This window comes from Pseudochaenichthys georgianus, chromosome 20, assembly GCF_902827115.2.
Source record: "Pseudochaenichthys georgianus chromosome 20, fPseGeo1.2, whole genome shotgun sequence".
In the NCBI taxonomy this organism is placed as follows: domain Eukaryota; kingdom Metazoa; phylum Chordata; class Actinopteri; order Perciformes; family Channichthyidae; genus Pseudochaenichthys; species Pseudochaenichthys georgianus.
Window position 1 is genome coordinate 9,141,382 of NC_047522.1, and position 17,456 is coordinate 9,158,837.

General features: G+C 40.6%; 1 protein-coding gene across 6 annotated transcripts in view; it reads right to left on the reverse strand.

Moving 5' to 3' along the window:
• Window positions 1-17,456, reverse strand: part of slc12a7b (solute carrier family 12 member 7b) — an 81,575-nt gene that overhangs the window by 54,622 nt on the left and 9,497 nt on the right. Inside the window, exon 1 of one of the 6 annotated variants that reach the window (XM_034108979.1) lies at window positions 3,344-3,738. The exons of 4 other annotated variants lie outside the window; for them this stretch is intronic. In XM_034108979.1, coding sequence (XP_033964870.1) covers window positions 3,344-3,464 — 121 coding nt within the window. In that variant the 5' untranslated portion in view covers window positions 3,465-3,738. Of the gene's footprint in view, window positions 1-3,343; window positions 3,739-17,456 lie in introns of those variants that run through there. One more of the 6 variants, XM_071206877.1, reaches the window with a different exon arrangement.

The window sequence follows — 17,456 nt, forward strand, 5'->3', positions numbered from 1 at the left end:
CGACGTACAATAAGTGCGTTCGACCAACAAAATAAAAACTTGAAGAAAACAGAATCATATAAGTACATCTGGGGCCTATACTACGAAGCTGGTTCAACCTAACCTGGATATGTTTGAGTTAGCCGGTTGGCCTAATCCAAAACATACGCGCTGTCGCTAAACTGTACTACGACGCGGGTTATCAAGTGGATCGCTCAAGCCAGCCGTTTCCTATCTAGTTAGGTGCACGTTCACATTAAAGGGGTGGAATTTGGAGCATTCGACCAATCACGAACATGGAGAAGCGCACTGACAGCGCAGCGTCATACTTCCTGAATGAAAAGTGAACTTTAATACTAGTCAAATAAACATCCATGCCTTAAACACTTTATCCAGGATCAAAGCCACAGAGCTGCACCTGCAAGGTGAATACAGCTGGCAAAAGAAAAAGTGTTTGAATGCGTACATTAACAGGTTTATGATATCCCTGCCCCGTCTAAAACACGATCTGACTTTAATTACATTTGTCTCGAGTGTGTCGTCAACTTAATGTGTTGCTTAAAATAATACTTCTGCATACAGTATGTGACACTGTGAGTGTTGCACGGCCAGATACGGCTCAGCTGACTCAGATCAGGAGATATGTGATACATTATGATGTGATATGATGTGATATGAATGATAATGGGACACATCGACGTCTGCACTCAGTGTACTTATGTTGTGGCAGCTATTTAAGTGCTTTCTTAACGCTAATGTTATAATAGTCAGATTGCTCTGAAGATGGGAGGTGATATTCTATTCATTTTCACGTTCACATAGTCGGTGATTTTTGCTGGCCGTCTTTCCTGCAACGGCAGCTTTTCTGTATTTCCTTTCTCCTGTAATATGACTTGATCGCTTTAAACTCCGCACACTGAGCTCTGATTGGTCAGCAGGCAGTGCTTTCACTGAGTTGAGCTCTTAGCCTGCAACCTAACCTGGTCCCGACCAGGTTAGCCGCTAAGCATAAGTTACCATGGAGATCTAGCCTGCTAAAAAGAGAACCAGCTTCGTAGGACCGGAAAGCCGGAGTTTTCCCTGAATTTAGCCGGCTAAGCGAAAATCCTGCTTCGTAGTATACCCCCCAGGTTTCATAGAGCAAAAACATTTCAAGTGCTACTCAACTGGCTTTAGGTAAGCCAGTCCTTTATTAGTATACAAGTGCTTTGTTAATAGTTCTATCGCTCGAAGTGGAGTCGAAAGAGATGAGTTTTCATACCAACTGCAAACAAGCGGATACTTTTCCAAAGGTAATAAAATGATTTGTAAACTGTGAAGGGAATGGGAAAGTGTAGATAAAAGCTAACAAAAACAATAATGATTCAGACCAGTACAATTTAGCTGGTGATAATTGGTTAAACATGCAGTTGTGTTTCTGACGTAGGAAGAATTCAAAGAGCTTCTGTTTCACTAGTTATATGCACAACAATAAGCTTTCATTCAGTTAAAAAACCCCAAAGGGATAAAGCTTTGACCTTTTTTACGCTATGCTTTGACTTTACCAGGAAGTTAAAGTGTACCTGGGTTTATGGGCTGCAGAGTTAGCTAGGACACAATCAACCAAGAACCAGAGAGTGATGGTAGAACAAAGAAAAAAATGTGAGTAGATGAGAATAACTGGAGTACATTACATTACAGCATGGGGGTGGGGTCCCATCTCCCCCCACTCAGCCAACAGGAAGCAAGCCAGCAGGATAATCAATAACAGTGACTCCAATTTCACTGAGCCCTCCCTACACAACGAGCTCATGAGCCAACAACATTATGCTATCACAGACCCTCACAACTAAACCTTGTGACGTGTGGATTTATGAAGACAAAAGAATACTCCTCCATGAAGCAGTAGCAGAGAACATTAAATAAAGTGTGTGCTCCTGGTGCTGACAAAAGTCAAGTTAAAGCACACGTTTTGTGGCTTCAGATTCAGGGCATGGCCTTTCTGAAATGCTCTCCCACTACTGTTGTCTCTACAGCCATTGTTAGAGACAAACGGTTGCATTAGCCGGCCAAACACGCACAGGGGAAACCAAAGCATGCCACAGTGGATATACTGCATAAGCTTCATCATAAAATGGCCTTCTCTCTCCCACAGTCTGTAAACTCTTACCCAGCATGTAGCCGTAATTGCAGCTCCACAGCAGAAATTAAGGACTGGGAAGTGATTCGCCCAGCGCCATGTGAAGTGCTATAAAAGCAGCAACTTCAATAATAGTCAGGAAAAACATGGAGTGTTAAGAGAGGAGTTAGTTAAACTCTCAGTCAATGACCCATCCATGAATTTAAAACAATAAGAGGGTTTAATAAGTAGACCTGGCTTTATGCCTTCAAATCGGTTGATATCCGGTTTATACTGTTGGAAGAAGCCAGAGAAAAGGGAGAACATCTTGTACTAAAACTAAATCTCCAATGCTTCAGTGATTTCCGGTATCAGGAAAAGGTATTCAGATTCGTGGGGCAAAGTTCAGCCAAAGTTCAGCCGTAAATCAAGCTTCACATAATACCGTGCAGGTTTTCTTATTTGGAACTGGAACCGATCCATATAAACATCTACAAGTGCTGTCTATTGCACTGTGTAGAGGGTCTGTGATCATGTTTGAACTAAAGTTCACTGTAAGGTCTTCAGAGGGTGAGTCATGTTTGAGGTTACATGTTAATTCTAATCAACACAGAGAGTGGTTAGGAGATGTGAAAGTCATGGGTGTCCTCATTAGAGCAAATGCGTTGTTTGTTACTGCAACACTATGAAACCTGGTAGTATATTAGAAAATACAAAAAAGTAAAATAGAACAGTATAGGATACAAAATTAATGATGTGTCAAGAAACAGGCATTTTAAACTCAAGACATGAATGTAAATGAATTAAAACAGGCAACTGATGATGTGGAGGGAGTAAATAAAGGGAGATTCAAGCCAAAAAGGAAATCCTGCCATGGAATAAAACTCATGTTAAACTCCCTTGAGTGGCAGTGGCGTGTGAAGGAACCCCTCATCTCACGCAGTTGCTGGAAAACGCACAACGCTTCCCTAAAATCCACTGTCTGCCCATTATCCGCCCACGCACAGCCCATAAACAGCTCCTTCCTTTTTTTTCCCGAAATACATAGGACATGAGTAAGAAAGCTTGTACTGGATACTATGAGAATGTCTGGAACTTTCCGGGACTACTTCTCTATCTACGGTCATAGAATAGAAAATATATAAATCAAACTTGTAAAACTTGAGCCTTTGAAAAATAGAATTAGCGATTCATTGAATTAGCATTACATATCCTGTCTGTGTTATTCCCCACCTGATGGAGCTAATACAAAACATCTGATCTCACCTGTGGCCCCCTCGTCTTCCTCCTTTAGCACATTGTTGTCATCCTCATCATCCTCCTCGATCCTATTTGTTCCCTTTTTAGAGTTGTCCTTCACTGGGACCACGGTGAAGTTGGTAGGCATTTTTACACCATGTGTTTCCTCTCAGTGTCTCCTGTTTGCCACACTCTTATCTCTGTCTCCTCTCTCCTCCCTCGCTGCTGCTCCTTTCCCTCTTCCTCCGTCCAACAGCTGTCAGTCCTCTCCTCTGTCTCTCTCTCTCCTCAGTTGTTTGCTTTTTCAGGCTAACAGCGCTGGTGTACTTTACTCTCATGGGCAGAGGTGGGGTGTTAGTTCTGAGTTTTCGTTCCCTATCGCTCGGATTCTGCTGTACACCCATGTGACCCCAGCCCCCCCTACGCACCAACTAATCAAATAAGGAAGAGCCAGACTGCCCCGCCCAGTGGAGGCAGTACCCGTAGAAACACACACTAACAAAAAAACATGACATGCATTTATGCTCATGATTGTGTGAGAGCATACATATGGCTTTTTCTGCGCCTGAGGGCAGACCAAGGAATGTCGCTCTGGTTCTCACAACAAAAGCCGGCAGCCTTTTTCTAAGAGAGGAGGAAGTCCTGAGCTGCCCTACTGAGGAAAGTTTGCGCGCACACAAATGGACACATACATATCCTCACTTCCTATGCACTGTTATTCGACCCCATGTGCAAAGTCAGAAGTGGGCAGGGCTGAATTTAAAGACATATACTGGCCGTGGTCTAAACACACATGCCAGTAGAGGGTTAGCACATGTGCATGCAAATGCTAACACACAAATTAGACGTCTGCATTACATGTACATCTCAACAAAAGCGTAAAGTATGTCAGCGTAAAAAGACAATTAGATATACAGGGAGGGGGATGGGGAACTGATGGAGGCAAGTGAATCAATACAGCTGTTAACTTCATGCTCTTATCTCTCCATAGCAACTCTTAAATACAAGGTGCACGGTTCACTAGAGAGACAGACATCCACATGAAAATATAGACTGAGAATCTGCTCGCAGTAGCTAACATTTCTTAGCTGACCTTATGACCAATCCACGAACAAGGAGTCATTTCCTCAAGGTAATGAGTGCACTGGAAATGAAAGCATGAAGGTATTAAAACCCACCCAGCAACACCCCGGTTTGATGGGAAATACTCAAATAAACAATGCCGGAGGAAAGCAACCACAGCAGTTCATGTTGTTTCATTCATTAAGCAATGCCTTTTATGATGTGAAAGTCTGTGAGCCTCTTTTGGTTGCTTAACATCTGGAGACACACCCAGAACGAGTGGCCCTCTCCCCCTTAAGTACCCCAACATGACGACATACGAGATCAATATAGTGAAGGGAGGGGGCTGCGTGAAACAGGAAAGGGAGGAGGTGGAGTAGAGACAGAAGGAGACAGTCAGGAAGAGATACAGTAGCATTGCTTCTTTTTTAGCACTGCAACTTGTAATTATTAATATTTCCAAGCAATGAGCCAGAGTTTAGAGAATTCCATTAGGTACTATAATATGGTTTAGAGAGTATTCACTATAGAAGTATCCAGGATGTGACTACAGAAACATTTTGATGGAACTTTGGAACATTTAAAACTTGCCTCTGTATATTATATTTACCAACAGGCTTTACCAGAAGGGAATAATACTAAAGATTTGTTTCATTTAGTCATACATCAAAATTAGGGATGTCCCAATCACCTTTTTTTGCTCCCGATCCGATTCCGATCATTTGATTTTGACAATCTGCCGATACCGATTTTTCCCGATCCGATCTTTATGCAATGCATTAAGAGAAAAAAAAGGTAACAGATAACGGCTGGTCATCCAACGCGATGAATTCAGCTATCTTGGCTGTTATTGTGTTGGCCTTTTCACTGTTCTGGGGCAGTTTCTCTTTCCTTTTGAAAGTCTCTGAAAGTGTCTGTTGTTTCAGTGCCGTTACCCGAGTGGCCGCTGTGTACTCGTCGTGTTGTTGTTGGTGTTTGTTTCTCAGGTGGCGTATTAGATTGGTCGTGTTGAACGTAGCTCTGTTCTTTCCACCACGCGGAACCTCTGCCTTGCAAACATTGCATCTGGCTGTTACACTGCCTTCGCTTTCAATTTTATAATACTTCCAAACTGCTGACATTTTCTCTGTCCCGACTCCCGAGTCACCAGCTGAACGTAGCCTCTCATTAGCTTACTGCTACTATTAGACACTGCGCACACTCTGTTGCCAGATTTCAGAGAAATAAGCAACCAGGTCTATGAAAACAAGCCCAAAGAAAGCGGCTAACCTGGTCGGGACCAGGTTAGGTTGCAGGCTAAGAGCTCAACTCAGTGAAAGCACTGCCTGCTGACCAATCAGAGCTCAGTGTGCGGAGTTTAAAGCGATCAAGTCATATTACAGGAGAAAGGAAATACAGAAAAGCTGCCGTTGCAGGAAAGATCACATACATGATGTTGTGTAATTTTAAACCAAAACTAAGTCCTCAGGATGACTTTAAGACGTGAACATGGTCATTTTTGTTTTGTAACATTAAATGAAAAAAAAAATATTTTATATATTTTTTTTAAAAAGAAATCCCGATCCCCGATTTTTTTTCTCCCGATCCCCGATCTTTTGAAAATCACGTGATCGGCTCCGATCCCCGATCACGTGATCGGATCGGGACATCTCTAATCAAAATGGTTAAAAACGAACCTTCAATTCAAGATAAATGTATCCCAATCTGCTATGACAGCCCACCTGTATACAAATACTAGCCTTTAAGTTACACATTGTATTTACTTCACTGTTTGGTTGCCAATGCTCTGTTAATAGGGAAACGGAGTACTATCAAGGAAACATAGTGATCCTCTAAGCAAATTACAAAGTCTTCTTTAGGATTGATAAACATATTGTCCACCTGAAAACCTAAAACTCAACGTGTTTTATCTGTCATACAAGTCTCAATTGAAAACAAGAAGTAACATTTGGGGGATTTCAGGGACTCATCTGTAATCTGTACTTCAGTATATTAGACAAAAGTGAAGGGTTAATTCACGGGAAATCTTCTCTTGCCATACACCATACTAAGTCCATCGGTAAAGCATCAGCCATCCAATCAGGCATTTTAGAAATAGCTCCTCAGGTTTCAATGAAACATAATATTTCCAGTAAGTGGGTGTTGTATTTATTGGACTGCCTAAATGTTACAGGCAAATCACATGCTGAGTGAAGGAAGGCATGCATTAATCAATCATTCATCTAAAAGCTCAATGTTCGAAATTGAAAACAAGAAGTCACATTTTTGGGGGATTTCAGGGACTCATCGGAAATCTGTATTTCAATATATTAGATAAGTGTGAAGTAGTTAATTCACTTAAATAACATATCTTGCTATATACCAGATTAAGTCCATCAGTAAAGCATCAGCCATCCAATCAGGTATTTTAGAATGATATTCAGTTGGCAGGTCAGGTTTCAATGAAACAATATATTTCCAGTAAGTGGGTGTTGTTGCATTTATTGGACTGCTTCAATGCTACAGGCTAATCAAATGCTGAGTGAATACGCCTGGCAGCTAATGTACTGTCTGAAGCAGCTGCTGTTCATGGAATCCCAGGGAATGTTTCTGTGCAAACTGAAAGGAAGGCAGTTTATTAATCAATACAGTCCTCTGAAAACTCAATGATCTCTAAGTATGATGGTGCTGCTGAGGTAACAAAGAGAGCACTTATCTACTCCCGCGCTGAGCAGTGATGTAACTGGCATCCATTAATTGGTTTGCCAGACAGTCAGACTGCTTCTCAGGGACAGTCAGGGCATCCAAGCTGGAAGGACAACATCTCTTTTATGAGGAAGTTAACAACTATCCAGTGGACACTGAAAACTAGGCTAAACTGTTGTGACATAAGCATTTCCCAGACACAGACAAAGCAAATGTGTATACCCAGGAACACAAGGTCAATTATAACATAACTGCATTTGAGACTAGTCTGTTGACAACAACGATACAATATGGAATCACACATTCTTAAACTGGACAAACTACACTACCCGCCTAAAGACACAATAGTATTAAGTGTGTGTAAGTCGCTTTTAGAGATGTCCCGATCCGATCACGTGATTTTAAAAAGATCGGGGATCGGGAGAAAAAAATCGGGGATCGGGATTTTTAAAAAAAATTTTTTAATAAAATATTTTTTTTTGATTTAATGTTACAAAACAAAAATGACCATGTTCACGTCTTAAAGTCATCCTGAGGACTTAGTTTTGGTTTAAAATTACACAACATCATGTATGTGTTGCTTTCTTTGGGCTTGTTTTCATAGACCTGGTTGCTTATTTCTCTGAAATCTGGCAACAGAGTGGGCGCAGTGTCTAATAGTAGCAGTAAGCTAACGAGAGGCTACGTTCAGCTGGTGACTCGGGAGTCGGGACGGAGAAAATGTCAGGAGTTTGGAAGTATTATAAAATTGAAAGCGAAGGCAGTGTAACAGCCAGATGCAATGTTTGCAAGGCAGAGGTTCCGCGTGGTGGAAAGAACAGAGCTACGTTCAACACGACCAATCTAATACGCTACCTGAGAAACAAACACCAACAACAACACAGCGAGTACACAGCGGCCACTCAGGTAACGGCACTGAAACAACAGACACTTTCAGAGACTTTTAAAAGGAAAGAGAAACTGCCCCAGAACAGTGAAAAGGCCAACAAAATAACAGCCAAGATAGCTGAATGTATCGCGTTGGATGACCAGCCGTTATCTGTTACCTTTTTTTTCTCTTAATGCATTGCATAAAGATCGGATTGGGAAAAATCGGTATCGGCAGATTGTCAAAATCAAATGATCGGAATCGGATCGGGAGCAAAAAAAGGTGATCGGGACATCCCTAGTCGCTTTGGGTAAAAGCGTCTAACAAGTGACATGTAATAGATAAGATAAGATAGTACTTTATTGAAGTGTTGTGTTGCAGACAGCAGCATAAAAAGACATGGCATTGTACAATAACAATTAAAAAGACTAGAAATAAACAAGAAAGTAGAAATAATGTAATGGGAAATAAATAATTATGAATTTCTGCCTGAGACGTGACTTTCTACAATATTGTACTGCATCCAGAGTGTCAATGCCAATCACAGACATATCATCTGTGATATAACTAACCAGGAAAATCATTAGCACCATAAATCCTAGAAGAAAACATGGTTACCACTCAGATACAACTTCAACCTCATTGAAAGCGGTAAGGGTATGCATATCCATGGCTTTAAAGTTATCATCATTTGTTCTTCAGAGATATATTTATTTGAATGTTTTCTGTAGTAACCAAAACAATTACATTAACTAATTATCCAACTAACTATTAATTACTACTAATAATTATATTATCTGTATACAGTCTGTGTCTATGGTTCACTCTGGCTCCACAGACAGTGATGCATTTATCTGCCCAAACAAGAGTTCCACTTTGTCTCCATACGCTCAGATTTCTGATCCCAGAATAGATGTATTGACTGATCCTACCAGTGAAGATGGGAAGAGACTGGACTTGATACACCAAGTACAACCCAAGGACACTCAGGCTGTGGAGAGGAACTGATCTCTTTCTTCTCATGCATACTTTCTTTTTTTCTTTCTTTCTAACGATAATTCCTACTTTTGTTGTATCCTCTTCAAATATCTCACATCCAACACTTCATTTGTTTCCATTGCTGCTTTGCTATGTCATGCCTTACGATACAATGGACTGTGAAGAGATGTTTAGGGCCAAATGGAAAAAATAACTTCCAATATTTATAAAATGTTTTAATTAATGACAAGAATTTATTTTAATGTGAAAGCACAACACAAGATCCAAATGTAAACAAAGACCTGGTGTTACCCTACAATTGATTGACACATCTTTACATATGAGCAATATAAGATGAGAAAACAAATAAAAAAGGATTGGTACATGAAATACATATATATCATGATGAATGTGATCTTTGAAGAAAAGTACACATTGTTCTACAATAGAGAAACATTCAAAGTACATTTTGACAGTAGGTAGCAGAGTCAGAAGATGTTCATGTTTGTGACATCATCATCTGCCCTGCTACCCTGAATCCTCTCCAGTGACTGATGCTGCCCTCTGGAGGGGGCATGAAGAATGACAACTTGCATGTGAAGATCACTACACTGAATGACTCGGTTTAAAATGAAAGAGAATTGAATACATCTAAATGATTTGATGGTGGTTACCAAGCTCAAAACAACTCTTTATCTTGTCATGTGAGTTTGGGTCATAGCTTTTGTCACATGGCATCTTCCCTTCCTGTATTACTTCCTCCTGCTCCTAAAACTGCATTGCATAATTCTTTGACTGACAGAGGCCAGGAGGTTAAGAAAAGACAACCACTGATATACTATACTGTATTAAACTATAAGCTGTTATGGCTGAAGTTATGCAAATCAAATATTCTAGAGTACTTTAGCTCATGATTGGTCAATTTAAGACAACCCCATCAGCTTTATGCCTTTTGGAGCAGGGTGGTGTACAGTTAGACTGTCTGAGATATAATACAAGCCACCTTAATGGAACTTCCAGTATGTGTAAATCAGATAATACAATGGTCTGAGAGCTGAAGCCATCACATACGGTGAATAGGCCTGATTCCTTTGCAACATGTCTGTTAGCGAGGAGGTAGACGATATAAAAACACTCACATCTATAGAGTGGTGCAGGGATGACGTATTTACCCGGAAGTAAGCTGCGCATGGGTTCCCTCGACAAAAAAGCAATGGGATTCCTCCATAGGATTTGGGAAAATAGCTTGAAATAAGGTCTGTGGAAAACGAACCTCAAAATGCTAACGTTATGCTATAAGCGAACTACAGCAGGGTCGCACGAGTTCAACATCACGCCAATTTAAGATCGATATTCAAAAATACAGATTCAAAATTGTACAAGTTGAAGCGTTTGTTTGAACAGTTTGCAGGAGGCAGGTACTTGCTTTCAAGCAGAACAGGGGCAAACAAACTTAGCGGAAGTGTTTACGTAATCGGCGTAATGACGTACAATGTCCTCGACAACTTCTGTAGTCCTATTCAGCCACTTGTTAACAACCATCGTTTTTCAGACACGTAAACTCTTCAAAAATCACCAGTGGGGTCACTGCTGATGTATTTAATGTCGTTGAACAAAACGTGATCCGTCTCTTAAATTTGTGTCAACCACAGACCTTATTTCTATTTGGAGCTATTTTCCAAAATCCTATGGAGAAATGTGATCACATTTAAAGATACACCCATTACACTACCATCGAGACAAAATATATGGACATAGTAATGGTTATGTTATCATGGAATTAACCAAGTTCCAGAAAAACACCTAGCCCACCTAACAGTAACTTGTGCAAATGGAAAGGTTATGTTTTAGAGATTTTGCTAATGTCTGACAATAAAATGGTGACTGAATCCTTTAAATTCCTTTCTGAAACATTTCCATGACTTTCCTTTATTGGTCTGTAAAGGAGACGTTAGTGTTATTGTGACGTCTAGTATAGGGGTGCAACAACTAATCGACTTAATCGATTACAATCGATTACCAAATTAGTTGCCAACTAATTCAGTCGTCGATTCGTTGGTGACGTCATCACGTGTGTTTTACGCCCCGTTAAGCTCTAACTTTATTGGTCTTTGTATCGGTACTGGAGACATTTAAAAAATATATGTCATGTATTATTGCTACAAAGACATTATATCGCAGTCTTAGTGTCGCCAACTCGTTTCTAATATGCAAAAAGACAAACAAATGCGTCTATGATGTATTTTCGATCTTTCTCTCCCCCGCCTGCTTGCGAGGGGGCGGGGCAGTTTACACACGGGCAGCTGCAACATGCAGCAACACACACACGTGGGAGATGGCGGAGAGAACGCGCTCCGAGGTGGTTAAACTTTACCCGTCTCGATGTGGAGAATGCTCGTTACCAAAAGTGGAATAAGAGTTTAGCATGTAAGGGCGGTAACACGAGCAATTTGTCTAAACATTTAGCAAAAGCGCTCCACATCCAGACGGAGGAATGCACCGGGTTCGACTGTCTTTCTAGTAGCTCTGTAGCCCCATCCACGAGTAACGTTTCCACGTCAGGTGTTATGTATGCTAGCAGCAACACACGGAGCTAACTACATTATACAAACATAATGATTAGAGGTAACAGAGTTATTTGCGGACTTTTGGTGACAGAGCCTTCAGTGTGGCATCCCCCACCCTCTGGAACTCTCTCCCCCCCGAAATCCGCAGCGCCCCAACCCTGGACATTTTCAAAAAAGCCCTCAAAACGCACCTTTTTACCAAGGCTTTCCCCACTGTACAGTTAGTTTAATAGGTTTATTTGTCCGCTACTTTCCCCCCCCCCACCCCCTTAACCTGTCTGCCTTGTTTCCCCTACTCCCCCCCCCCCCCCCTACCCGACTTGTAAAGCGACCTTGGGTTCCTGAAAGGCGCTATACAAATATTATATATTATTATTATTATTTCGTTTGTTAAAGTTTCAGCTATTCTGTTTACAGTTCTGTCATCAGATTATTTAATACGATTTGTTAAAACACTGTTGTTTCTTTTGATGTGAAATATTATTTATTTAATTTGAATAAAAAGCAATGTTAGTTTTGTTCACAATTTAAGTTATTTCAATAATATATGTATTTTGGAATCAAGTATTCATCTTTATTGTCTTCATTGTTAGTTTCCACATGCCTAAAACAACCTCAAGCTAAATCTAAAAGTTGATGGCTAAATAAGAGCGTTTGAGAAATTGTGCAAGGCATACAGTAATAGTCCGAATAGTCGATTAATCGTTTCATTAATCGATAGATTAATCGATTATCAAATTAGTCGTTTGTTGCAGCCCTAGTAGTATGCAGCCAAACATAAGTCTTAATCGATTTAGAGGATGACGGTAATGGAAAGATCCCACTAATTACAATCAGCTATTCAACGTCATGTTGCCACAGTGAATTGTCAACAGGAAAGGGATCACTGCATGATTCGAGGCAACATGAAGTATGTAATGAATCGAGTGCAGACATGGGCAGCCACACCTCAACCATCTCAGGTAACAGCATACTTGCCAGTCACCCATTACACTGTATTTGACACAACAGGCTCAGGTGACACTTTCCTCTCGTTTGAGGCGAAGGCGTTTGTTTCTTTTCTACCTTTCCTGTGTATGCTAGGTCTTTTAAATCAGGGATGATTTTAAACTCCATTTTCCAGTTTAGAACTACTTGCAGATAAAGAACGCTTAGTGCTTACATTACAAAAGGAACTTAAGTTTCATGTATTGCCTACAGAAATGTTGTGAAGAACATGTAAGGTGAAGATGTTCTATAACTGTTAAATGATGTAGAAAGGCTCTTAATCACCCATTTGTGTTGTTGCTTGTGCCTGCTTTAACACTAGAGGCCTGTCAATGAAAAGAAGGGCAATGAAAACATTTAGCCTGTAGAGTAACAGTAAATCACATGTGTACCTTCAATCTATCATATAGCTCAATTATCATAATTAAAACTCAGGAAGATGAACAATGACTTATTAGAAGCTGGCATATCACAAAAAAACTGTTTTATTTACAAATAAGAGTGAACAATGTGATCTAAAAATAAATGAACAGAAACAAAAAATATTCTTTGGAAACCTGGTTCCAAATGTGATAATTCCACAAATATACTTTTGTGGATACACTTAACTTTGTTTGAAGATGACATTTGCATATTACGGCAATCTGACACTAGCTGGGTCTCTCGGTATGCCAGGTAGCTGGAGTGGACATACATATCAGCCATTGAGTCAGTTATACAAAAACAGAAGTTGACTCAAGTGTTTTGTCAGCTTAGTTCCCTTTTCAGCAGACAGCTCAGTAGTCATGCAGAAAAAAGATACAAGTTCACACACTGTATCATTTCATCTCCGGCTCTTTTGACTGTGCTGTAGACATTTAGGCAGCTTGTGTTAAGATGTGAATCCTTAAGCTCTTCATTTAGAGACAGGTGGAACATGATACTCACGAGGAGTCTCCCTAAACATTTCTGACACCCGATATCCACCTCCACCACCGCCACGACCCACTGTACCTAGCTGTCGTTTCCCTTTGCATATACCTGGGGTGGACACAATAACAAGAACACCTACACAATCTAATGCAGAAATCAGACACAATTAAGGCTTTTGTTGGGAGTGACAGACAGGCAGTGAATAACAAATGTCATAAATGTTGCTCTTGTACTGGAAAGCATCATCTGTCCACTTATTATGTGTACTTTGAGTCTATACCACAATACTCAGCCAGCTTCTGATGTCATTTCAAAGATAGATTTAGCTTAACACAGTCCTAATTAGGCTTTATTCTGTCCTACCACAGTGTGTAGTGCCACAGCAAAGGCAATAAGGCCACAATGACTCACTGCAGATGCCATACTTAAGCCTTACACCTCCTGCTGACCAACACTGGAAAACCCCAACTGCAAAGGGTGCGAAGCTCCAGGGGAAAACATGTTAAGTGGTTTTTCCCACATCTGTTCAATGTCCATTAAGTATCAGTGCCTTTCCATTTTGACCACATGCATTGTGTGTCTGAAATAAACACCAGCTTCACTTTAATATCAAGCGCATGAGAAAAGATAAGAACAGGATGTCGGGTAGATTAAAGAAGTGTTTCCAGATCAGGTTAGTCTGGTGAATTGATTAGAGGATATTGTGTGTAATAATAGAATAGGTATTTCCAAGTTGTGTTTTTGTCCAAATCCTAATTTGATCCCATTTAAAAAATTGGGTATTTGCCCACATAGAGGTCAATCTGATACCTATATGTAGTTTCTAAATGTACCAAGCGGCTTTATTTCAAATACTAAATGACCTGGTTCAAAACTATTAAATAAGATATTCATAGACTTCAACAATATATATCACTGATTTATTGGAACTACAGAATCACTGATCTTTAAACAAGTAATGACCCTGGCTGCAGTACTCAAAAAACATTGCTATATATGTGCTACAAGCTAGATCAATAAGTAAGAAGAAAATGCTGCACAGAAATTACAGACTAGGTTTAAGGTCATTTGTGTTGCCTTTACATTCATGAAGAATAAGCACTGACCAATGGATTGAAGCACAGTCAAATAACACAAATCAAAGAGACCCATATGTGGAATGGCATGTCAGTGTGCGAAAAAGTACACGTTCCACCGTCCGGGACGTGTTATTTACAATATCGGACAAGTAGATCTGTCAATTGACTTGTCCGGCGGACAAGTGACGTTTATTGACAAATTATTGATACATTCAGTTTACAAAAGGCAGAACTCATTCGCAAATTGTACGTGTCTGCCATTGTTCGTTTAGAAATGTTAGTTTCGTTTCTGCTTGTCGATTCCTAAGGAAATGCATCTCGCTGCTTTCTGTACAGTTAGACGGGGGCGGGGCGGGAAGTGTAGCACAGTGGCAGGGTTGGGAAGCAAAACTCGGTTCCGAGTAGAAACAAATAACAATTGTCCGGTAACGGGATTAATAAGAGTTGTGAGGACAGGAGGCGAGGCCGAGCCCCGCGGACTGCAGCTCTCTCATATGCTCCGTATCAGCTGATCGCTGCATGGTGCAGCTCAGCGTCTCTCTCTCTCTTTCTACACACAGCGGATCCGCTGCCCGTTTAACAGCCTCATCTTTGTCAAACTTTCTTATGTTCTTTCTCTAACACATAATGAAGGTTATTAAGCGTTTTGGCTCCTGTGTTGTTAATATGGACCGCCATTTCCTTTATGAAGTGAAGCAGCCTCCCTGTCTGTGTCCTCGCGCTGTCCTCACATCCCCGGACCCCCAGACTCGGAGGAGCACAGGGATGTCAGTATTGTTTATGAAGCAGGGTATAGAAAGTAGCTACATTATTGAAATGAAAATACTATTTATTTACTTTTACAAACAGTGAGCGGCTGGGCAGCTGCAGCATGTGTATTGCAGGACATGTGTAAGCGTGCAAGCGTCTTTGAGTTGTAGAAAAGCGCTAGGCCCAGTGGCGGCCGGCCCATAGGGGCGCTAGGGGCGCCGCCCCACCTCTTCCCACATACAAAAAAAAAATATTAAAAAAAAAGCGTTTAGAGCGAAGCGAATATTCGCATCGCGTCCGGTCTGAACACAGCATTAAAGCGAGCTCCGCGCTGCACTGGAAATGCGCCATTACAAAACCAGAAGTCCTAATTTAAGGGGTCATTTCTCCCAAATAAAAAATGTTTACTCACTATATCAACAGCCCCACCAAACATATTTTCCACCAGCCGCCACTGGCTAGGCCTATAGGCTATAAATATAATGTATTATTATTATTAGGTTATGTCCTATGTGTTGGACATGTGTGGTTGGACTCTGTCTCACAGGCAGTGTAAAGGCAACCGAACAACAAATATTTGCCAGTGAGGGATATGGTGTGAAGCTTTTCCAGACGCGTGGTGTTTACAGCAAATCAGGTCTTCTCTTTGAGTGCATTTAAGATGTTTATTTGGACTGCAGGATGATGACAGCAAAACAAGAGCCGGGTGTTTAACTGATAACTAAACAACTAACTGTGATAAAGAAATAAACCGAAATATTAACTCAAAACAAACAGAAAATAAGCGAAAACACGCACGGTTGAAAAACTGTGTGGCTTCCCTCTGGTGATTCCCAATCCCTAATGCTGTGCACCTGTGTCCTCCCTAAATAGTAGGTTGTACCCTGAAATTGGCTGAGTCCCCGTCTATGCCCAGGTCAATTCAGTAGTATCACAGCACCTTCATATACAAATATTAAAATACATTAAATTGGCTGCAACAGGCAGGTTGCAGTGTAACATCAGAGGAGACTGGGCCAATTGTACATTCTCAAACTGTACCACTTAGAACTAACTAAACAATGCATAGATTATTTTTTATATAATTGTATTCAATTACTGTAAGAAATTAAACAGTATGAAGTGATTTGTAAATAGGAATACAGATTTGACTTAATGTTTTCATAAATATATTTTTCTCCCAGTTTGACTTATTTTTACCCTCACAAAGAACCGGAATCGAGAACCGAAAATAAGCGGAATCGAAAGGCAGAACCGGAATCGTTACAATCCAAACGATATCCAACCCTATGTGTGAAGCAGTAAAATCTTAACGCTCACTTACGTTAGTGGTGTTGTAAAAACCGTGGGAAAATGTCAAATACGATGACGAAGAAGAAGAGCATGACATGTTACCTTTAAACTGTTGCTGTGTGCATTTCCCAAAAAGAGGAGGAAAGTCCTCCCGTCTAACCAGAGACGGAGTGACGGACACACCCCTTGTCCTGAGTTTGCGTGTAAATAAGGAGCAACTGGAACAAACATCCCTTACAAGATTGGCAGGGGAGGCCGTGTGCTGTGAGCAGATATAGGGGAAGCCAAAGCCCAGTTGGTGTGCGTGTGCTGACTGCTGGGCTCCAAATAAAGCAGAGGGCAGCACATGATAGCTAAAGTTGCATGCCCTTTCAAACATGAATGCACACACAAGCATGCAAACGTAATGCTGAGGAAATTCTGAAGACTTGCATTCATTTACTAACACATTCACACCTCAAATCATTAACACTATCTATGCTGTGTTTACTATATAACCTCAGGCTCTGTGTCCAATTATCTTCTGTGATTGAGGTACATCTGGAGCCAAAGGGCAGTAAAACACATCAAACAATCACAGGCATTCACACACAGGCACATGCTGAATGTGTTAACCTCAAAGAGTCCTTAAGACCTTGACATATCAGTCAACAGATGGTCCGCGTATATCACTGATGCTACAATAAAACACCAACCTGGTTAGAAAAAAGGTTTTGCATTTTCATGCAACTAACTAAGTGTATGGAAAAACATAGCTATGGTTAGTTTTGTAAAGCTTCTAAGTGGTTCATAATAGGGCTGTGCGATTATGGCAAAAATCATAATCACGATTATTTGGGTCAATAATTGATATCACGATTATTTTGACGATTATTCATTGACCATTTATTGAACTTTAAAACAAATAATATTTTACCAATAAACAAGAACAACAAATATGTTGGAGCGCACTTCCAAAA